The 24,330-nt window shown below is 41.2% G+C and overlaps 1 protein-coding gene across 2 annotated transcripts; it reads left to right on the forward strand.

Moving 5' to 3' along the window:
* Positions 1-9,852: 9,852 nt before the first annotated feature.
* On the forward strand, positions 9,853-24,330 carry chst6 (carbohydrate sulfotransferase 6). 2 transcript variants are annotated; one of them, XM_019258217.2, is made up of 2 exons: positions 9,853-10,136; positions 17,513-24,330. In XM_019258217.2, the coding sequence occupies exon 2, from the start codon at positions 17,600-17,602 to the stop codon at positions 18,794-18,796; it is 1,197 nt and encodes a 398-aa protein (XP_019113762.1). In that variant the 5' UTR covers positions 9,853-10,136; positions 17,513-17,599; the 3' UTR covers positions 18,797-24,330. The 2 variants fall into 2 exon arrangements, with proteins under 2 accessions (XP_019113762.1, XP_010747636.2); XM_010749334.3 differs by having other exon boundaries at positions 9,854-10,136; positions 17,496-24,330.

Consider the following 24,330-nt stretch of genomic DNA (forward strand, 5'->3'; position numbering starts at 1 on the left):
TAGTATATTAATCAAATTTCGTTAAGTAAATTGAATTTACCTTAACCTTTTATTCTTTAAGCAAATGATCATAACACATTTATTTTTTTACTAAGAATTCAATTGTCCCAGGGCTGTTTAATATGTACATGACTTAAAAAATGACTGTGCAGACTTTTTTCCATTTTAGCTTAACAAACTTGTTTGACACCGTTATGGTAAGTGTGGAAATGTATAATATGTTTGAATTAATAATAGATGTGCGTTAAATGTATCTGGGTAAGTATAAGGTCACACAGAGTATATTGCTTTTGAGTGTTGGGTAACTAGTATAAGTGTTTTGCAGGAGTTGCAGGTTCAAGGCCCACACACAGAGAGAGAGACGAGCAGATAGCAAGAAAATAGGAGAACTCCCTTGGTTAGAACTGAAAGCAGACACAGAAACATCTTACTATTTTGGATTATATTATCTTGAAGTTCCTAATAATCATTTAAAAATATTAAATGTGTGATTATGTTGAAACTATTGCTTTTAAGAATGTGTATAACCAGCAGAGTGTTTTTGCAGATTAATTTTGTGTCTGAGTGCAATCCCTGCCTGAGGTAGTGTGTGAGCACAAACTAGAAACTGTTACAAAGCATCTGAATCAGGCACAGAGTGGACCACAGACACGATGGTCCGAGAAAAGAGCGCACACCACACCACACGGCTGGCAACCCAGCAGACTACCCTGTATGAAGATAATAACAAATATGAACCGCTTGTGTGTGAATTAATAAAACTAGCTGGAGCCTGAGAGAGCTCAGAACTCAGCTGGATGTGATTGGTGCAACGGACTGCGGCAGTCTGTCAAGCCTGTGTTCGCTCCCTCCTTGCAACAGGGTGAAACTGGAGTCTTGTCTTGTCTTCTTTCAAACTCCAATATTCTCTTGCTCTCACTTCCGGAGGTCTCGATTCGGGGGTGTTGCCATCCCACCCAACCAGCACTAACAGACATATATTTACAACCTTTCCCTTTCACATTTTTAGGAATGATCCAATTATCCCCTAATTAAGGTTTTGTATTATGTTGGTTGTAGAATAACTCTCTTTCTACATACTTGGATAACATACCTGAAACATTAGAACCAAGGTACCGAGTACAAGTTATGCGGGGTTGTAATATGTATAACTATATACTATATATATATTAATCAAATTTTTAGTTAACCGTACATTTGAATTTATGCCTTACAACTTTTATTTCTTAAGCAACTATGATCCAACACATTTTATTTTTTACTAAATTCAATTGTCCCGGGCGTTGTCACATGTACCATGACTTAAAACCCAGTGGTACTGTTGCCGACTTGTTTCCATTTTTTCTGGTCCCCTTATCCACTGCAGGTCTTCTAGCCCCCCCACCTACCACCCCCACCTCGCTTCCCCCACCTCCTGTCTTCCGCCCCCTCCGTGAGGGGAGCCTTCCCTTTCATTGTATGCGCCAAACCCAACCACCACTTTCCGTCCGCTTTTGTTGTGGCCGCCCCGCCAAGAAGACCTGAGCGCCCTGGAGAGTATTTGAGAGAACTGCCTCACATACCCACAGGAAAAGAAGGGCCAATAAATCTAAAATGTACCACGCCTTAAAGGTTTGGAAAAAGTCCGGTTCAATGTTTGGTGAAGGCTGCTGGACTTGTTAAACTGTTTAACAATTCTGAATAATGAGGAATGCGGATGACTATCCAGCAGCATACATCATCATCATCATGCGGATCACATCAACAAGGTGTCTGACAACAGCTCCACTGTAAAACACAAGGTAAACTGGGAAAAGTACAGCACAGAATATATTATACCTTACCTGTGGATATTCTTTTAAAATGACACTGAAAATGATGGTTGATAAAGAGTTGTTACACTTTTAACATTTACAAGGCTGAGTTCGCTGGCATGGTATGACTAATAACCTTGTTTATCTTGTTTTTTTAATGCAAATGAATAATTGGCAATTGCAAATGACACCAGTACAAGTAAATTTCCAATATTTTTATGGCACTGCAAATTGAATCTGATAACTGGTGGCTTGCTTTGGCAGATAAAGAGTAACATGCACGTACTGAGGTACATGAAGACATTGCTGTATTATGCTGGCAAGGTCTGGAACTTGCAAATGCAAAAGAGTGCAGCAACTTACAAAACAAAACCAAATCATATTTAAAATGATAGAAAAAAATATAAATGAAAACAACAGAAATGTGTGAATGTATTTTTTGGTATTTCAAATCCACTATCAGAGCACGAGGAGGGATAAGAAGAGAATAGACAGGTTTCTAACGTGGGTGTGAACCAGACTGCAGAGAGAGATAACGGCGTTTCTGGTGGACCAGCACTCACCAATCCAAATATAACGCAGCATGAAGGGGAGTCTGTCGACATTATTCATGAAGCTCGCCAGCCTACGACCGTTTGTGTTGTCTTTAAGGTGATGGAATTCCAATCCCAAAAAACAAAAAGAGGAGAAATTGGCTGATGTTACTCGGTTTGTTGCTTGGACTGTGGGCTCAGACATTGGGGAGTGTTAGTGGAAAGAGGAGGTTTAAAGGGAATGCGACAGGGAGCATGCCAGTGTCGTGCTAGAACAGGGAGCTGTGGCAAGCAATAGAGAAAGCTCAACGGGAACGTGACGGGAGGTAATCCTTCGCCTCGACCATTATCTCTTGCTGTAAACAGACGGTCCCTTGGGCCTGACTTTTAGTTGTTGGTGATCTCTCTCTTCCATCCCATTCTTACCCGCCATCACTCTCCGTGCCTGGGACTGTTGTTAACTGGAACGGATGGAGAGAGTTTTGGTCACAACATTCATCAAGTAGATAAATAATAGTCCCTTAAAGGAAAAGGAGCACTGTTTTCCTGTATATAGTCCATACTTCATATCCTGTCCGTCCATGCCTTTCTGCAGCCAATGCTAAAGCTCTTGGGTCACCAGTTAAATGGTGTGCTGGATGTGACTTTACCCCCGTGGCAACTGAGTGTGGAATCAGCTCAAACAGCTGCAGTGAGGAAAAAGCATCAGCGTCGTGTCATTAGGACAATAGTCACTGTGTTACAGGGACCGACATAACCCAGTGGCACCAGGGTGGCCCGGGGCCAGTAAAAAGTACATGCAGGGCAAGTTTGATGGCGTTGACTAAACTGATCAACGCTGCCTATCAGCACAACAAATCCAATCAGAGCAGCCCTGTCAATAAAACGGTGTCAACGTCCTGGTCGCAAGTATTGTTAAGTTCAAACTAAAAAGTGGCTCAGACTGTTGTTGGATTCAAAAAACAATCATACCTGCTTATATTTTGGGCTGTGGGCTTTCAAAGCCTTTCGTCAGAGCTGTCAAAAGCGTCTTGGTGTGATGTGTGTCCACACATACCTTAGACACCAGCGGAGGACGGGTTGGGGCTGGTGGGGGAACGTAGTTAATTTTTCTTGGCACTGTCAACTGTTTTAAGACACGTCACACCAAGAACGCTTGACAAAGCTCTGACGAGGGCTGAACTGTTACAGCAGGTAGATAACATACTATCCGTATTTCACTTGTCTGAGCACAAGAGCTAAAACGATAATACCTTGTGAGGTAACGTTGTAGCCTAACTACTACTGTTTTTATTTCTCAGGTTTGAAATGTTCCATCTATGATGAGCTGTGGGAGGGCTGATGCAGCTGAGAATTAGAGCAGCAAAATTAATAAGTGGTGTTGGCAGAAGACACTGCTAACAGATTTCAGTGTCAGAGACTTCAGGCAGGGGGTCTATACATCCGAATGGGCATCCGATAAGACACTATATAATGTTTATAAGTTCGTGGTTTATCACTCTTGATGTATTCTAAAAACAATGTTTCCTCTGTCTAACAGCAACTTCAGAAGGCATAGCTTCTAACTGGGTTTTTTTTGGCTCCTGATGTGGCTGCTGTGATGGTGGGGGAGGGTTGAGGTGTCACCACACTCCGAAGAGCCCATCCTCATTAACATCCAGTAGCCTGGGACATGTCCTGGAGTGGCTCAATGGATGCCATGAGGCAATGAAGAGACTGAAAAGGTGATGGTGGATAACAAGTATTAAAAAAATTCAAAATTGAATTAAACGAACAAATGTAATTAAGTATCGGTTTAAGGGCATTCGCCTTCTATAATTGTATTTTAAAATTTTTTTCAGGTGATGGGATGTTTCTGAAGCGCTTAAGCGAAACAGTATCATAGTTCACTATAAGCAATAAGCTCATATTGCTTTACCTTATCATGGCTGTCCCCCTTAAGTCAATCGCCCTCTGTCAACTTAATTGGTTCTGTACTTTTTTGTGCTTGTGTAAATCAAACAGACGCAGTGTTGAATGGGGAAAGAGCAAAGCAGTGCCTGCAGGCTATTAAAGGACGTTTCAACATCTGCTCTTCTCTTCTTTGTTCTGGTGCAAGGCATCCTCGAGAGGGTCACTTGAGTTGGTAGGTTTTCGGTAAAATGCAATCTGTCAGGATGGTGTTTTTACAGTTTTAAAGGTAGACTGAGGAAAGTAAGAATTCCCACTCACTGTTTCATGTGATTGTGTCACGGCAGATGCCTTCTTAGTAGTAGTTTTTATTAGAAGAGAATTATTTTCTGAAATGTGTAATTGTAAAATGGAATGAATGAATTTAAATAAATAAAATTTGGGTAAAAAAAAAAAAAGTATTTTCATTTTTGTCGTCCGGGGCCAGTGGAAATACCCAAGGGACAATAAAAACTCGGATCTACTGCCCGGGGGCAGTGGAAAAATGTTATGTTTGGCCCTGGGGTTAAATACTGTTATACCTTTATAATGATTTATTACACTCAGTTCGTAGTCAGTTTGGATGGCAGCGTTGGGTGGGCTTTATAGATATTCAGGGTTCCCAGAGGATGACCTAACACTATTGTGATCCATTCCTCTCTGGTCCACAAGAGGCTGGCGTGGCGGTTGAATGTTGGGCGAAACTATCGGAGAGACTGTCATGTGTTGGTGCACGCGTTCATGTGCCTCTGGGATAAAACATTTTCCCTGCTCAGCAACTATGAGCGTGTTACGCATAGTGGCTGTCTAGAAGGATGACTTAGCATCCAGAGCTAACCATTAACTAACATGTTAATAGAACAACATAGCTGTGGGTAAATGTATATAATGGTTTTGAATTTAAAATAGAGGTTGGGTGGATGTATCTGTGTAAGTATAAGGTCACACAGATTATTTGCTTTTGGAGTGTTGTGTACTAGGTAAAAGTGGGGTTGCAGAAGGTGCAGGTTCAAGGCATACACACACAGAGATAGAAAAAGGAAGACCTCCCACTGAGAGCAGACCAAGAACATCTTACTAGACAGGTTGTGTCAAAAGTTATGATGTCCTATGAGACAGAGTACTCTCACGTCCTGCAACTGTTTTCCGAGAAAGTACTAAATCTGATAAGCAAAACATCCAATAACAGTGTTTGGTTTAAAGAGAAAATGACCCAAATGAAAGGCTTGTAGATGTATAGTGAACGCCCTATGACATATGCCTTTGTAATCTGTTTTTGTGTGTGTGTTAATAAAACTAGGCGAAGCTGTGGGACCCCCAGAACTCAGCAGGGCGAGAAGGTGAACAACCGCGGGTCGTTAGGAGGCGAGCTCTGTGTTCTCCCTGTTGCAAAGGCGAAACTGGAAATCTGTCGTTTGTTCCCTTCTGTCAGAACATCCTCGTGTTTGGTATTTCAGGTTCTTGCAGCAATGCGGGGTGGTTTTGCAACACCACAACACTGCCAAGCTAATAAGAGCTAATAAGCTAAACAGCACTAACACTCAGCTTAAAGTGCTAACGAACGAACAAGCTAACCAACCCAAGCTAATAGGCTAACAGAACTAATAAAGAATAAAAGAGCTAATAGATTACCAAGCTAATATAGCTAACAGAAAACTAACAGAAGCTAAAAGTGCTAAAAACTAACAGGGCAACCAAGCTTAATAGAGCTACAGAACTAACAAAGCTAAAAGTCTAACAGAACTAACAGAGCGAACCAAGCTAATAGGAGCTAACATAAACTAACAAAGCTAAAAGTGGCTAACAGAAACTAACAAAAGCTAAAAGTGCTACAAAGCTAAACCGAGCTAATAGAGATAACAGAATAACATAGCAAACCAAGCTAACGAGCGAAAACAAGCTAATAGAGCCTAACAGAACTAACAAAGCTAAAAGGTGCTAACAGACTACCGGAGCTAAACAAAGCTAATAGACCTATACAAAACTAACAAAGCCTAAAATGCGAACAGAGCTAACCAAGCTAATAGAGCTAACAGAACTAAGAAAGATAAAAGAGTAACAAGAGCTAACCAAGCTAATGAGCTAAGAAAGCTAAAAGAAGCTAACATAGCTAACCAAGCTAAAGAGCTAACGAGAAACTAAGAAAGAATAAAAGGAGCTAACAGAGCTAACCCAAGCCAATAGAGCTAAGAAAGCTAAAATAGCTACATATCTAACCAACTAAATAGAGCTAACAGAACGAAGAAAGATAAAAGACCTAACCAAGCTAGTAGAGCTAAGAAGCTAAAAGAGCTAACATTAGCTAACCAAGCTAATAGAGCTAAGAAAGCTAAAAGAGCTAAAGCATACTAACCAAGCTAATAGAGCTTAACAGAAACTAAAGAAGATAAAAGAGAGAACATAGCTAACCAATCTAATAGAGCTAAGAAAAGCGTAAAAGAGCTAACATAGCTAAGCCAACTAATAAGCTAACAGAACTAAAAAAGAGCTAACAGAGTTAACGTAGCTAACAGAAGAGCTAATGGAGCTAACAGAACTAAGAAAAAACTAAAAGAGGGCTAACATAGCTAACCGAAGCTATGAGCTAACAGAACGAACAAAGCCACGAGAAGCTAACAAAGCTAACAAGAAATAAAAAGAGAGCTAAACAGGTTTTAACGGGATCAACAGAGGCTACGACTGTAAGTTTTTTGCCGCCGCCTGGGTTGTAAGGTTAGCTACTAAACATCTCAGAGAGGCTACATCTCTGATGCCAATAGCAAATAGCTAAATTCACTTGCAAGATCGCGTTTCACCAGTTAAAGGGAGGTCTATTTAAGCATGATATTAGAATTTAAATATGTTGCACTAAATTTGGAACCTGAATCAATCAACAGTAGACTGAGTACCCATAACACATTTCCCCTTTATTAAGTACTTGTTGCTTTCATAAAAAGTGGCTCAAGAACGGCTTAAATTAATGACAAAGCTGGAAATTTTTAGGTGGTGTAGTTGAGCAAACAGGGTTGTTGCCTTTACTAAACTGTCGGCGCAAACCCAAACTGCTGGCCGACTAGTGGTTGTTCAATGAGGTAAATAACCGTGGTAATGGTCCAAAACACACACAACACGACACACAAACAGGCACAAACCAACTTGTACGTATAGCGACAAACATCTCCCTGGGAAAGTGTCCGAGGGAACAGAAAAACCAATGACTGGCGTACTCTGTGGTGTTTACAAAAAACAGCTTCTTTCTCAATGTTTGGTATGATTCTGCAGATGTCCACTGACAGTAATGGCTATGGGCCTATAATGGGAACGTATTAGTCCACATATTAACAAAGCTAAGAGCAGCTAGCAGTTGGGAGGCCCCAGGTGGAATTAATTAATGTGATGAAGGAATTAGATTTTTAGAACGATAACATAAATATAAAATACGGTGACGCTGGAGGGCGAATTTTTTTGTCAAGAGGTCTGAGTGTCTAAAAAGACTAATTAGACGAGGGCCGACGTCCAGTTTATCGCAATAAAATGGATCCCCAAGTGCCCAAAAGCTGCAGTTCCTCTAACGTCCACTTGAGGCTTGGCTCCAGAAGTGAGTCAGTCTCCATAAGTCCCCCATGTTCCAAATGTCCCAACGTCCCACACAGCAGAAATAAACCAGGTTTACAGCCTGACAAAAAAACAGTTTTTGGTCTCTGTAGCTAATTGTGCCTCCCGGTTCAGGACAACTGGAACTGAGGGTGAATTTAATATACAACTCACCTGTTCACATTATATTAAGGCTTATGCAGGATTAGCGATAAGCACACACTGAAACGTTATACAAATACAGAAACCTGTGTCATACAGTCTGTGGGTTTGAATGAAAAGCTTGTAATGTATTCTTGTACACATAACGGGGGGGGGGGGGGGGGGGGGGGGGGGGGGGGGGGGGGGGAACAAGCCCTTGTGTTTAGAGAACACCTGAGAATCCTTACATACCCACTTAGTTGGAACACCGGACTAACGCACTGTGTATATATTATAGTTAAAACTAGCTCTACCGTAAAACAGCTACAACAGTTAAATGTTCTTTCCACATCTATTAAGTTAATATATATAACAATTTAAACGAGCAGTGTGTAGGTTTTTAGGTGATGTCGAATGGTGTTAGTGACAAGTCGCATTTTAAGGTAACAAAAACATAAACGAATGAAAACATAGCAAGGAACTGATATATTCTGTAAATATAGCCCCCTTAATCTGCAAACACTCTGGAAACCTTTATAGTCCAGTCGTCTTTTTAACAATCAGTAAATAAGAGTAGTTAAAGTTAGTATAACTATCACAGTTGTTTACTAACAATTATATTTCTTAGTCAAAGATTCGATAACAAGAAGTTAAATGTACAAAGTGTTTATTATCCAACACCTAAAGCTGTAGCAATGTGCTATAAAACAAAAATGTTATTTCTTCGATGACTGTCATAAATTTACAATAGTAAAAAATAATGAAAAATCTCGATTTAAGTTGCTATGAAATTTCTGTCAAACAGCAAGTGACTAAGACTACGTTCCCGGAGCTCCTGTGGAAGAGAAACATGTCCAGGTGAGAGTTCCTCAACAAACTTTTTTGTGCAATCCAAGCTTTCTTAGGCTTCCATCGATTAAAAAAAATTAAAACTAATAATCAGCAAAAACATCTGTCATTAATCGCGCTTACCTCTATCAATAAATGTATCAATAATTTAAATGCATTTTTTCTGAGACTGAAGCTTAATAAGGAATATTTATTTATGTAAAATGATCAAATTAATGTAGCAATAAACCAGAATAATAGTATAAGTTTAAATTCATTCAATTTTATTGGCTTAAGGTTCACAGTAGCACGAGTGCGAACGGAGAAAAGCCAGAATGAGGAAATATACTGAGGAGTGCCACACTCCTGTAGTGTGACTGGTGTTTTGTTTTGATGTGATATGTTAAAGTCGTGTTACTTCTGTGGAATTTTAAAATTCGGCTTTGGCAAACTGTGCCTGCCCTTGTTTTTGTACACGGCCGTCAGGCAACTTTTTAAAATGAATGTTCCCCCTAAAAGTCCTTAGTCCATATTTCTGACATAGACCTCTCCTTTAGTTAGGGTAGATCATAGAATATACATAAGACTCTCCTTTAGTTAGGAGCTTAGATCATAAAGACATATTACATAGCTCTCCTTTAGTTAGGATAGAGCAGAGACAGAGATACTAGACTCTCCTTTATTAGATGATCATAGACATATACATGGATGCCGCAGTGAGCAGGTTGGCCGGTGCGTTGCGATAGCGTTACGTCCGCCATATTGGATGTGGCAGATCTGCCCTAAACAATACAAGCGGGCCGGTTTAGCTGTGGGCAATGGTGGGCGACCGCCCAGGCTCAGTCGCTATATAATACTATAAAAAACCCTCATAACATTGTATTATGTACTTGTTCTTAATTTTTCAGGTATTTATCCAAATTATAAAAGCAGATATTCTACAACAACATAACACAAAAACTTTATTAGGATAATTGGATCATTCCTAAATTTTAAGGGAAAGGTTTGAATATTTAATTGTCTTACCATAAAGGTAAGACAATTAAACGCTGGAATGGAAAAACAAGTCTGCACAGTCATTTTTAAGTCCACCCACCCTCCGTGTTTCTCGCACCACTAGCCCCCGCCCAGCCCCGCTGCCAGCGAGCTGAGCAGAGCCTCTGGCCACGTCTCAAAACACTGCTTCATTTCAGCCGGACCAGCGGAGGAGGAGGGAGCCGAGCCGAGCCGAGCCGAGCAGCTGCTGGACGAGGACAGGAAAGAGGACCGGGGGGCTGTTTTAGAGCGCACGGTGCACCGACTGTCGACAGGCAAGACAAGACGAGACCAAAGACTGAAGGTAAGACATCACTGATGAATGTTTGATGGGACTGAATAAATGAACTCCCTCCCACCCGGACAGGACCGCTGTTCTCGGTTCACCTCGGTGGGTCGTGAAGCCAGCAGAAGCACTTTTTTTTTTTTTTGGGAGGGGGGACAACGCATCCATAATTGCTGAAGATTCGGACATATACCAAAAAAAAGTGGCTTAATGAACTCATAAATGTTTCTATACCCGGGAGTTCATGACAGTTTCACGGATAACCCCCCATGTAGACACACGGGGTTCCCCGACTTTACCTGAGAGCAGGAATATTGTCCTTGAGGTGTGTTTGAGAATTACAATGATTAAAAATTGAACCTTTTCATTTTCTGGAGACTTTTCCCCCCCCAAGTACTCTTAAGTAAACCTGGTTCTTCATAAGTTCTCTGGAGAACCTTTTTATCCTTAGGAACCATTCTCTGGGGAACTAAATACAACAAAATTGGTGATTTGAAGAACCTCGAAGGTTCTTTGGACTACTGATTACTGGTTTACTTGACAAAATAATAAATAATTTGAATTGATTTAAATAACTGAAGTGATAAAAAAAATGGTGTGTGAGTTTTCTGGATAGATAGATTTGTATTCTTAAGAACCATTTTTTGGGAACTAAATGCAACAAAATAAAGTCATGATTGCTTTGTGCTTGTGCTTTAAAGAACCTTTTTATGTTGAGTTCAGTTGTTACCACAACTGCCAATGTTACCACAACTGAACTTAGTTGTTACCACAACTGCCAATGTTACCACAACTGCCAATGTTACCAAAATTAAACTCAGTTGTTACCACCACTGAACTCAGTTGTTACCACAACTGCCAATGTTACCACAACTGAAAAATATCCCTGCACAGCTAGACTTTGATAGTCTATCGAAGTGTGTGTGACAAGTGACGGAAACAAGTATTTTTATCAGGTGGTTACCACATTAAGCTACCAGAACTAGATGTTGTAGGATAATAATTGAAGTTTTACTTACCATTTACATAGTTTACTCTGGTCTCAAACTGGAGAGTGATTAACGGTAGCCTCAGTCCGTTAAAATCAAAAGCCCGTCCAAATCTAAAGATCGCGAATATCAACCCAGTCTGTTGGGTCAACATATTTAACCCAACCTTGGGTAAAAACAACGCAATCAAAATCCACAGCTACCCAGCGGATGGGTTATGAATGTAACCCAGCATTTTTTAGTGTGAAGTATCTTAAGAAAAAGCTTGAGAAGATAAGCTAAGAGCTCTGTAGCGCTGTGAGTTGTGGTGAACTTTTTTTTTTGTATCTTTAAGAACCATTTTTAGGGGAACTGACAGCAACAAAACAGTTCTTTAAGTCATAATTTGAGGACTTTTGGTGCTTTGAAGAACCTTAAGGTTCTTTGGACTACACTGATTACTGGTTGTTTGAAGCCCTCTTTGCAGCAGTGTGACCTGGTTTTGAAAGGGACCGTTTGGACACCTTTCTTGTGAACCTGAAGTATACATCTTTGACTATATGTTAAACCTATTGACTAACTTGTGGCCGTGTGTAGAAATGATTGTTGTGGTTTTTGTGGGACTGGTGGTAGCGAGCAGATGCAAGCATCAATAACTTTTGTCCTGTTGGTGCCGAAAATTTTATACCAAAAACCAACCAACAAAGGGGCAGTTTGAACACCATTTTTCTGAACCTCAAGTACACTTGGCTTTAACTAATGGCTGCTATACATCAAACCTATTTACTAACGTATGTAAATGATTGTTGTGGTGCCATTTCTAATTGTAAAGGTTAAATTTAGAACAACTCTTTACAGTAAATTCTGGGGACTTGATAATAAATGTTTCCCCAATGGCATTACCATGAAGAACCACCTTAGGTTCTAACATGAACCTTTTTTTTTAAGGGTGAAGGGTTTCCCTGTTTTGGGATCACTTGTAATAGACCCAGAAATGGAAAGTTCCCCTAAGTTAAATTCTGGTAAAATCCAGCTGTAACATAAAGAAAAGAAGTCTAGACGTCCAGAGGAGGAGGAGAAGTTGTCCCAGGTGTTCGGTCCTTAGAGGTGAAGACAAAGGTGTGTGAAGTGTGAAGGCTGTGGTGGTGGATCAGGTCTCTGAGGTAGCACGGGGGGGTCTGATTATGGAGGATTTTGTGAGTTAGTGTTGACATGAATGTTCACATTTAAGTGACACCAAATAGATTTATTTATTATATAATTTACATGTATTGTGACCAGTGTCCAATACTACTTACTTACAGTTTTTTGTACCAGGCTGTAAACATGTTTATTTCTGCTGTGAAGTTGGACATTTGAACATGGGGACTTATGGAGACTGACTCACTTCTGGAGCCAGCCTCAAGTGGCCGTTTGAGGAACTGCAGTTTTTAGTACTGCACAGCCACGAATGCTCAGGTTTGATGCAGTGAACATATGTTCATTATACATAACGTAGCCTGTAGCCTGGTTTATTTGTTTCAAACAGCTGTTCTCTTCTGCATGATACACACTTTGGTTTGCCGACCGTGCTGTAAAAAACACTTCATCATGTACAAACACACTCACTGGTTTAAGTGGAGGTCTTGATCTGATGAAATCAAGGATCAGTTCATGGACTTTCCTCTTCACTCTGGTGGGAATATCTCCGCCCACCTGTGGGTAAGACAAGAAACACCGACTGTAGCACCGCGTCTGTAAATCAGTCAGGCAACACGCTGTAAACCAGCTGATATCAGAGGACACAGCAGGTTTATCAGAGCTTTACCCGGACACAAGGTTGCTAAGATAAGTTCCTTTAGTCCTTCATTGTCACACGCACAACAATTACAGTGACGCAGTCTATTCTATTAAAATCTTTACTACTATGTTAACGCCATAGAGGTTCTGCTTCAACGCCTTGAGACTTACCTGCACCTGCTGCCCAATCAGGAGGCTGCATGCACGCATCATAAAACACCAGCTGCACCTGCTGTTCATCTCTGTCTCACTCCTCCAATACAAACACAGCATTCAGAGAAACATTAGTCACCCTTCAGCGTCCCTCTTAGCTGTCCTGTCAAGTTTCTTGTTACCTGGTTTGACCTCCCTGCAGCCTGCACACAGCTCAGTGTTGGATTTTGTGGTGGTGGTGGCTGTTGTTCCATGGCTTGAAAAAAAATCTGATATCAATATATTTTTATATATATATGTATTCTCGACAGAAATACACTTTTGTTTTTAAAGTAAAAGATCAAAGACTTTGATTTAACAGGTCTGATTGTCTGATTGGCGTCCGCAGTGTGACGTCTGACTTTTCCAAAAGTTGGATCCAGCTCAACTTCTCCAGCAAATAAATAGAAAACCAGCGTTTTTGCCGCAGCGCCTGATCCTGTCTGGATTGGGCCTTAGTAACAACCTGCAACTGAGATAATGTCTACATGTTACAGCTTTCTAGAGATCGCAGAGTTTCCCAAAGTACCTCACCTTAACTCAACCCTCCAGTAAGTGGGGGTCACCTGGTTGCTTCTTCGACAGACTGTCAACTGAGCATTGTCTTCCAACTTTCTGCGGGTGGGGGTTGTATACTTCAGCTTTCACAGAAAGGCTGACAGTCATTGTTTGTGTCTTGAGAGTCTGGCACATTCCCAAATCTCCCATTGAGTGTCCACCCATCCCGATAGCATCAGAGTGGCAGCACTTTGGTGGCTGGTATCCAACCTGTTCGCATGCAGGGAAATTGTTTTCTCTCTGTGTCCCAGCACTGCTCCTCCTCTGTGGGTGGATGTGTTAGTCATCCAGTGTGTTACCGAGCCTGCTCCACATCTTTCTGCCCCTGAATCTGTTGATGCAGTTACTTGGCTGAATTAAAATGAAGTGCCTGCCCAGAGTGCTGGCACCACCAGAGTATCCCTGGCATGAGGTGGTACCAGAGGCCTGCTGATCCGAGACCAGCTAACAGGTCAGTTTCAAGCAGGGGCAGAGGCTCTAAGTGAGGGTTTTCTATTCACATATGGGGGTTACACAGGGTCCTCATAAATCCTGAGGTCTCTTTAGAAACAATGTTTTCTTCGCTAGAACCTCGACTTCTCTGCTTGACATACAGAGCATGTGTGTTTGTTTTTAGAAAACCAGGCGACCATTTTGATCATTACTATGGTAACCAATGTCAGAGGATAGGACTGCCTCGCTCCCTCGACACAACAGATAGGTACATAATGTAGAAACAGTGTCGGACCGCTACATGTTTCCTTGTTTGTAGACTAACGACCACTTAGAGACGTAGAGTAGTTGTGTCACTGTCCTGAGGTTATATAGACGAACCAGAGAAAACAGATTCTTCTTGGAAAAGTAATGAACCGCTAACTGTCGATAGCTCGGTCAGCCTTGTAGCTACGGGATGCCAGGAGCCAAACCCGGCAAGAAAACTACCTCAGTAGGCTACTGTATTCCCTGCGAGACTGACCACCTCTGGTTTCAGAGGTTGTGTTCAGTCCTGGGTCCAGATTTTCTATTTTCTAAGGGAACTTTAATAGACTCAAAAAATGTATGTACATCATTGGTAGTCATGCTCGTGTTAATACAAAAAGATGACGTTAGCAGAAGAAGGAGAGGCGGCTTGCTTGGCTTGTTCATGAAGATGCCAAACTCTCTGATGATTCAGCAGCTCTGCAGTGCTGTGTTACATTAGTGTGACATTATTCCTGGGTCGTCATACTGTTGAACAAACCAGCGTGGTTTTGATTTCAAGGAAACGGAAAGTTGTGTGAAAACTGCCCCATTATCTTTATTGAGTCCTTGTGAATCATAACTGCACCTGTGAGAGGAGGAATTAGAGTATGTGGCAACTTTGAGCCAAAGATCTAGGTCGCACTGTTTTCCATCGTGATGACTTCCTCGTGTGGCTCCATGCTCACAGGCTGTTGTCTCTGGATGAGGATGTTCCTTAACTTGTAAATATGTAAATGGTTCATTTGTAAATATTTAAATGGTTAGGTTGATCTTTTTCCTCCCTTTAAACTATTCAAATGCGTGAGTTTATGATTATTTCAGTCAGGAGAAACAAATGAATGACGTAAAGATGATTAGGTTTATTATAGTATTTATATTTATTTAAGTCTTGATCACAGACTGTATAAAACATGGATGTAGTATCCGTGACCCGGAGCCAGAGACTGAACCTCCAAAACCAGCGGTGGTCAGTCTGACATACAGTAGCCTACAGAGGTGGTTTTATTGGCGGGTTTGGCTCCTGGTATCCTGGAACTGAGTCAGTTCCTACACGGCTGACCGAGCCACAGACAGTAAGCAAATCTTTCCATGAGGAAAGTCTGTAAATCAATAACTTTTTATGGTTTATCAGGAAATGACAAACTCTAAAATACCATGAAGGATACCTGAAAATACTGAAAACATGACTTTGTGTCAGTGTTGATCCAGATACTGGAGGACAGAGGAGACATTTACACTTTAATGGTTGAATCTTCCAGTAGAGCATAAGAGGATCTGATGAGATTTGAAGTCTTCATGGTGGCTCTAAGAAAACATATGAATGAAAGCTGGAATTTGTGGCGTGAGCAGGCTATAAATCAGAAGTGAGTCTGAATGTTTGGAAGAGAGGGAAGCAAAAGGAGAGGAAGAAGTGTCTGTCATGATGTCTGCTGTTTACTTTTGTATCCCGAGGGTCTGAAGGTGAGGAGATCGTGTCGGGGCTTGTTCAATAAGCACAACAGATTATAGTACACTTCGTTTGGATCGCCTCAGTCAGCAGCGATCTCCCGTCTCTCAATGGAAACCTCCAGAAGACACAATACTGTGTCTGTTTCTTCTTTCCCTCTTTTAACTGTTTGGTGAATGACTTCATTTAGAGGCTGGATAGACCGCTGAGTAGGTGTGGTGGGTGTCCCCACTCTTCTACTTAACTCGAAAAGAATTTATGTTTTCTCCCATCATGTGCTCAGTGTTCTCACAGAGGCTTCAAATGTTTTTTTCCAGAAATACAAAGTTCTAAGTCCAAACAAACCAAATAAAATGTTCATATATTGAAGCGTTTCTTCTGGTTGCTGCAGTAAAAGTTACTGAAATTCTGTTTGCTGCCATAGAAATGAAAAGAAAGAGAAACAGAGTTGGACCATAGGCTGTATAAAACATGGATGTAGTCTCCCTGGCGTCACCCACAGGGCCCTAAAAGAGCTGTTGCGAAACTCAGTGTGGTGGTTCTGGTTGTCTCGATCTTGTGTCACCTACCTGTCAATCAAAGCGTCCACGCTCTTAATCCTGCATAACTTTAAGCCTTAATATAATGTGAACAGGTGAGTTGTATATAAATTCACCCTCAGTACAGTTGTCATGAACGGGGAAATTAGCTACAGAGACCAAAACTGTTTTTTTACCAGGCTGTAAACATGTTTATTTCTGCTGTGAAGTTGGACATTTGGACATGGGGACTTATGGAGACTGACTCACTTCTGGAGCCAGCCTCAAGTGGACGACAAGAGGAACTGCAGTTTTTAGTACTGCACAGCCACAGTGATTCCTGCAGCTCCTTACCCCGTTCAAATGAATGGAACAACCTTTGAATCATGCCTTAAAACCAAAGCATTGTTTGACTTTATATCTCAGCCTCTGTAGCAGATAGAAACATAAAATAAAAATAAAAAACAACATCTGAGACATTAAAACTTTTATTTTAAAAAACACAATTTAATATTTAAAAAAACAATAAAAAATTAGATTTAAATGGAAAATTTGAGCTTGTTTTCTGCCAAATTTACAATCAAACCAAGCGTTAGTGCAATAATGATGTGGATTTTTCTCTCTTGCATCTATGAGTGCATGAGTTTCAAACAGGTTTAACCAACTGAGGCTCGAGGGTAGTAAATCCATCTCCACACTTTGAGCTCAGCAGCCATCTGAGACTTGCACCCACATCTGTGCATACAGTTAGTAGTAAATAAAGAGTGGTAAACAACTGCTGCTGTTTCTGTGGGCATTAAAACAAATGTGTTTGGGTCTCACCTGGTTGTCAGAGTACATTTGCATATGTCTTCAACATGCCTCTATCGTGTCACTGTGGAGTCTTTTTGTGGCAACCTTCAGACACAGATCAGTGGTGTTTGGCCTTTAACTGAGGCTGTATCTGCTGTCTTAAACTGAGATGCTGTTTCTTAAAAGAAAATTAGATCATGCTAAGATCAATGTGGCTTAATTTTATTGGATTAAACCTAATGTGAGTTGGATTTAGGGCTGATTTGCAAGGAAAACTTTGCATCGTGGAAAGACGTATCCAACGTATCCATTTCCTTTCTCTCCTTTCTTCTTTCTCTCTCTCTCTCTCTCTCTATCTCTTTCTTCTTCTCTCCTTCAATTCAAATCTCTCCTTCACCCTCAGTCCTGTCTTCTCTGCAGCAGAGGCAACACGCAGCTCCACAGAGAGAGAACGAACAACAGAAAACATCCCGATCAAGAAACCCCAAGCAGAGACCGACAGCCATCATGCCCCGGTGGAGAGTAAACCTCAGCACCATGATTTTCCTGGTGATCCTACAAGGTGCAGCGGTGGTGCTCTTCTACGGCTGGTACGTCCAGTTCAGTCCCTGCAGCTCGTCACCGCCCAATGGCAAAGTCCACGTCCTGCTGCTGTCATCGTGGCGATCAGGCTCGTCCTTCATGGGTCAGGTGTTCAGTCAGCATCCGTCTGTTTTCTATCTTATGGAGCCCGCTTGGCATGTGTGGACCAAACTGCAGACACCGAGTGCGAGAGTCCTCCGGATGGCCGTGAGGGATCTGTTGCGAAACATATTCCAGTGTGACTTCTCTGCGGTGGAGTCCTACCTGCCAGAGCGTCACAATGTGTCTTCCTTGTTTATGTGGGCTCAGAGTCGAGCGCTTTGCTCACCGCCGGCCTGTTCTCTCACTCCACGCAACCAGTTCAGCAACCGGACTCAGTGCGCCCACGCATGTGATGCTTATGGCCTGCAGGGCGTGCAGGAGGCCTGTGGCACTTACAGTCATGTGGTGTTAAAAGAGGTCCGATTTTTTGAGCTGGAATCCCTCTACCCGCTCTTCCAGGACCCTAGCTTAGATCTCCGCATTATCCACCTGGTCCGAGACCCTCGGGCGGTCATGCGTTCTAGAGAGGAGTCGGCCGCTTCCTTCGTAAAAGATAACGCCATCGTCTTGGAGCAGAGGAACATACCAGCAGCCGATGTGCAGTATCACGTCATGCAGGAGATCTGCCGTAGCCATGTGCGCATCAACGAGAGGGCCATCCTGAAGCCCCCTCCGTTTTTAAAAGGCCGTTACAAAATGGTACGCTACGAGGACGTGGTCCGCAACCCGCTCGAGTCGATAAATGACATGTTCGAGTTCGTAGATCTGAAGATGACCAATGACTTGCAGAATTGGATCTACAGGGTGACCCACGGAAAAGGCACGGGCACCAGGAAAGAGGCCTTCGAAATCACGTCACGAAACGCAAACGATGTCTCCCAGGCTTGGCGTAGCACACTGCCCTACGGCAAAGTCAAACGCATCCAGGAAATGTGCAAAGGGGCCATGTCATTGCTCGGATACAGGACTGTTGACAGTGAAAAGGAACAGAAGAAACTTGACATAGATCTACTAGTGCCACGGGAACCATATCAGTTCAGTTGGTTGCCAACCAAAACAGAGCATCCAAGTAATACTTAAAGGGTGACACACACCAAGAGACTACACTGGACTGAAGTCTGTATTGTTTATAGGCTTTATATGTCTTTAATGAGTGCATTCATCAACTGAGGGAACTTTGGCACGATGTCCAAGGTTAAAGCATTGATTTGTGCCCTCACATTGACGGTGGAGCGAGACGATTGAAATGTGAAATAACAGAAATATTGTATGAGAATACATTTTGAGAGACAGAGAGGCTGACGCAAGGGATAGAAAATACTGCAACCCCGATGCATTTGGAGCTAAACTAGAAAACCAAGATTCACAAAGATTTGCTGACATTTTATGAACAGACTCAGTGTTCTGAGCTTCACTTCAGGCTCATGTGGTAAACACAAAATCAATCTTACAACAACTCGGATTGGCTTCGGTCTTCACAACCCCTTTCAGAAGATTTTATACAGTTTTGTTTTCAGTGTGTGTAAATTATTTGGTAGGAATCATAACAAAGTTAACAGATAATAACTTTGTGTTTGTGAAGCGTGGTGGGCGTGTGTTTTTCTTACCTGAAGGTGTATCTGATGATTTGTGGAGCGGCTTCTGGGGTTGCAATGGTATGAGAAAATATCACGGTATATGGTATTACACATTAGTTGAAGTCGTCAAACACAGATGCTTTGGGTTTTTAAAAAAATACCAAAGCGAAAGTATTTGACAACCTGGGAGAACAATCTTTAACCCTTCTTCTAGATTCTTAGGTTTTTCTAGGTTTTTCACAAAATATTATGTCTTTGATATTTTATTTAAAGGTCCAGTTTGTCAGTTTTAGGGGGGCTCTACCATTTGACGCAAACACTGGCTCTGTTTTTTTTCATGGCCACAGTAGGTTCCCCTACACGCTTGAAAGGGGTGGACGAGGTGATGGGCTTGCGATCAGCAACTATACTGCTTAAGGCCACTAAATCCTACACACTGGTCCTTTAAATAACACTAATGTGATAGAATTCAGTACTGTAGACAAGCAAATGTAAATGGTATTTTCATACAGTGGTGTTGGGCTACCACTGCAATTGGAAGTGTCTGTAACTAATGTGAATTCACTCCATTTGAAGCTGGTGCGACGACCCTTTCGTTGTCTTACGCTGTGTCTCAGTTCGTATACTTCCATTAGTGCACGTCTATGCAGTAGCATGTGTAGTTTCTTGTCTTTCACAGAATTCCAACTAACACCAACATAAGTCTACCAAAATACAAATATGAAACAAACGTACAGCATTTATCGCAACCTCTTTAGCTCCAGCAGCTTCCTCTGCCTTCATTTTCACAATGCTGGTGGTCCCTCTCCTTCAGCTACATTATTCAAAATGACTGTTTGACCACACTCAACTTTTGACTGTTGCGTGTGGCACTGATGGACTCAAAGTAGGAGGTGTAAGTTTGGAAATACATGAACTGCGACACAGCGTTGGTAAACTCAGTACGAACATACAGTAGATGACATGGATGGAACGTCGTCAGCTGATTAAGGTCAGTGGGGTTATTTTGGCTTTACACTCTCCTTTCCTACAGTTTACATCCATCCTGTAATATTGTCTTGAAACTCCAACAAGTCTATAGCACATTAACTACACATCCACACTGCTGACATTTCTGATGTACGCATCGTTTATCTGTGTTGACTAGTTTTAATAAATTTCTCCTTTTTTAAGTGAAACACTTGTGTGGACTCCCTCCTGTCCCAACAGGAAACTTGCTCAGTGATAACACTGAAACAGGATGTTTGTGACGGGATGTTATGAGTCACTCGTTCTCAAAGTGGGTCTACAACTGTGACTACTAATTTAAAATAATATAAAGAACTTTTATATCTACAGAGCAGTGGGTCCTCTTCTGTGGAGTCCGCCATGTTTCTACAGTATCCCAGAATGGACAAACCAAACACTGGCTCTAGATAAAGCATCTCATGCCCTCAAGTTTCATGGACACCATAGGTGTTCCACAGTAATGGACCACAGTAATAAGAGGATGCCTCATCAGGGGTTTAGGGTTAGGGTTAGACCACAACCAGAAGACCTGAGGGTTCTAGAGGATTCACAGGTTAAGAGCAAATCCAATAAATATAATAGATGTATAAACTAATAAAAGAATAAATTCTGGAGCAGACAGGTAGGCAGTGCAGAAACTCCGAAATGTCGCTCTGGTTCTCATCAACAGACGCGCAGCTGAGCTTTGGAGTAGCTGTAATTGAGCTGTATGCTTAATAACTTCAGTTTTGTCCAGGTTGAGCCGTATAAAGTTCTCCTCCATCCATAACTTGATGTCTAAAATGAGTCGTGTAAAGTGGTGTATCATCGGCATAGCGGTTTAACTTAAATCTAAAACGTTTACTTTTTGGTGCCACTCGCAACTCCAACTGCAAAGTCACCTGATTTAGCTTACAGTGCAGTTACTCTGTTATAAAAGTAGTCATGCATTACTGCAATGTGACACTGTAGTTTTGTTGCCCATGTTGTCGTGGCAAGTCTTGCTTTCAAATCTGCTTTCATTTTGATAGCAGCATGTAAGCGTGGCCAATCGTAGCATATTGCCTCGTAACTCAAGCTGTCTTTGAGAAATCCTGATTGGAAACATCCTGCACCGTGTCCAAGTTCATGTCTAAATATATCTACATGTCTGCACTTTGAGTGTCTAGATCAGTAAATTAACTAAATGTTAGACACAGCGACTATAACTCAGGTATGCAGGTTAACACCTGTGTTAGCTCAGCATGAAGACATAAAGAAATAAAATACAATAGAATAAGGGTGCAGGGTTGCCACTTTGAGTACCATCTCCTTCTGTCTGATGCACTGGCATCAGATTTGCTGGTAAACTGCTCGTTGCTGCTTTGCAGCTTTTAATTTTGGGTGAGTACAACTATTTCCTTCTGTTAAACATTAATGCCTCAAAGCTGGAATCACCACCCGCAGCTCTCAGCATGCATTCTCACAGCTTTGTCTATAGTACATCTTTCATCTGCAAACTTACCGTGCATTCGAATCCCAGAGGGAATCGGTATGTTGTATGAAACTGGGAACACAGGGCTGGTTTAGCTTTACATACTAGAGCATCTGGATTAGTGGTGCAGGAAATTCAAAACAGGTCCCGTCACGGATGAAGCAACAGAGCAGCTTAGAAAGAAGAAAAACTTCGACAGAGGCAACATGTATAATGTAATATAATGTAAGTCTGATGATTTCTCAAGGGACGAGCATTTGAAGGGAAATTCCCCCCCCCAAAAATCACATTAATAGAGTTCCAAAATGTGAGCTCATCACAAATTACTCAAAGTCTTTGCTGTTGTTTGGCTTCACCAGTGACAATGTGTTGAAATAGCTTAATAATTACATAAGAGTCTGTGCCACTGAGACATATAGAGCCTATGGAACATAATGTTCGCTGAGTACACTGTGTTCTCTCAATATGTGTGTGCTGAAATGTTGGTGGATTTTCGAGGGGGTGGATATGATATGTTGCCTGTCAGGTATTCCACATGTTGTGTGTCAGAAGCCTGAATCATGAGTTAAGAGACTCGAGTCTTTTGACTGCTGCAACACTTTGTTCGGCGGACAAGGTTTTTATTTTCTTTGCAAAGAAAAGGTCAGTCAACACACGAGCGGTGAAAGATGGAGAAAAGACCCCAAATATAGGACACCTAGATGTTTATACCTGAGGGGCCTCCTTTCACGCCCCTTCTGTCTGTTGCAAGTAGTACACCTATCGTATCCTGCAGGATCTTGTATTCAGGTGCGGTGTCTCCTTAACAAAAGGCGTTGGTGCCTTTTGTTAAGGAGGGGGGAAGCTATGCATCACTATTTACAGAGACAAAAGGAGCTGGTGACCATATTAAGAAGGGGGGAGGTTGTGCGTCTCCAGTGACTGAAACAAAGACATTAAATTTACTATTACAACAGAAAATACAACAAATACAGACGTTGATATTCTCAGTCACAGTCTCACAGTCATGAAATTCAGCAGCTGCAGGTTCCATTTCAGAGAATCTGGTTTTCCAGTTCTTGTAGCCTCAGGTCCTCCTCCCAGTCATGCACGAAACCTACGTGTCAGCCAGTGCTTCCAGATCAGCTGTGTTGAGACCAGGAGTGTCGTTTTATGAAGAAGATGGCCCTTGAGTTGAATCAGCAGAACTGTTTGGTGCATTGTCCAAAATTTTACACTACACATGTTCATTTATCAGCAGTGTTACGGGTATTGCTCTAGAAAGTTCTCTACATTATCCATGTTGATAACGTCAGTGATTACAAAAAGTAAAAGTATGAATTACGGTTCCAGATCTGCCACAAAAGTTTGCGTCATTTACAAATATTATATTGGGAATGATAAAAACACGCTGAGAGAGTAGATTCCATTTGGATGCCTTCAAGGCGATAATTGTTTCCCATTCATTTCAACGTTATATAACATCACGTTGCATGTTTTATCCCATTTATCACAAATATGTTATCTTTAAATGGGATTTTGAATGCGTTTTAAGGCAATAATTGTTTGCCATTCATTTGAGTGTCAGAGAACATTGTGTCCTCTGATTGTTCTCATATTTACATACATATTTACATTATTGGTTCATGGTAAACTGGTAGTGTTATTTGCATGTTTTCCCCCATTTACCAGAAATGTCATACTTTTTGAATGGAATTTTAAAGGCGATAATTGTTTCCAATTCAGTTCAACGTTAGATAATGTCATGTGTGCTTTGATTGTACTCAGAATTAAGTTGTTTTTGCATGTTTTATCGTATACCAGATATACCAGAAATCTCATACTTTTAAAATGTTTAATTTTGAATTTGTAACTGTGCTAACTTTTAAGGCAATAATTGTTTCACATTCACTTCAACATCAGAGAACATTGTGTGTTTTGATTGTTCTCATAGGTACATTATTGTTGCATGTTATTGCAGTGTGGACTTTTTAAGTCAGTCTACTCGGGTGAAAGATATTTGAGAATATGAATTTTATATCACATTAAGTGTCAAGTTCATTTTGATACTGACTGGATATGCATGTAAACATGCAACGCGTGTGGGAAATGATCAACGGTATTTGTATGTGTTCAGGACCCTTCCAAGGTGTCACAAGATATATCTGAAGGGTCACGAGATGATTAATGTTGAAAAATATTTTAAATTTGTCTTTTTGTGTAGACTTTTCTCTAAACTTTCCTCTTTTTTTTGGGGTAAAAAGTTGAATAGCTTTACCTTTTCTGAAACAATCTTTGTTGGAACTGCGTTGCATCTAAGGGTCACATGCCAAGAACATACTAACATCACTACGATCACTTTACTTAGGAACACGTTTCTGAACAGTCCAAACTCATATGTGTAGATTAAGTTATTTTCACAGAGGAAATGTGTTGGACTAATGAAGAACAGCTACTTTAACCACATGTCTTGTCTTTCTGTTATGTATTAGTTTGTGAAGTTGACAACCTCCAGTTTGTTCTTGTATTTATTTGAAGATAACTTATGAAGCAGAGACTATATGGTACTAATGACTGCAATAAATATTTACTTCTGA

This window comes from Larimichthys crocea, chromosome XXI (genome assembly GCF_000972845.2).
Source record: "Larimichthys crocea isolate SSNF chromosome XXI, L_crocea_2.0, whole genome shotgun sequence".
NCBI lineage: Eukaryota > Metazoa > Chordata > Actinopteri > Sciaenidae > Larimichthys > Larimichthys crocea.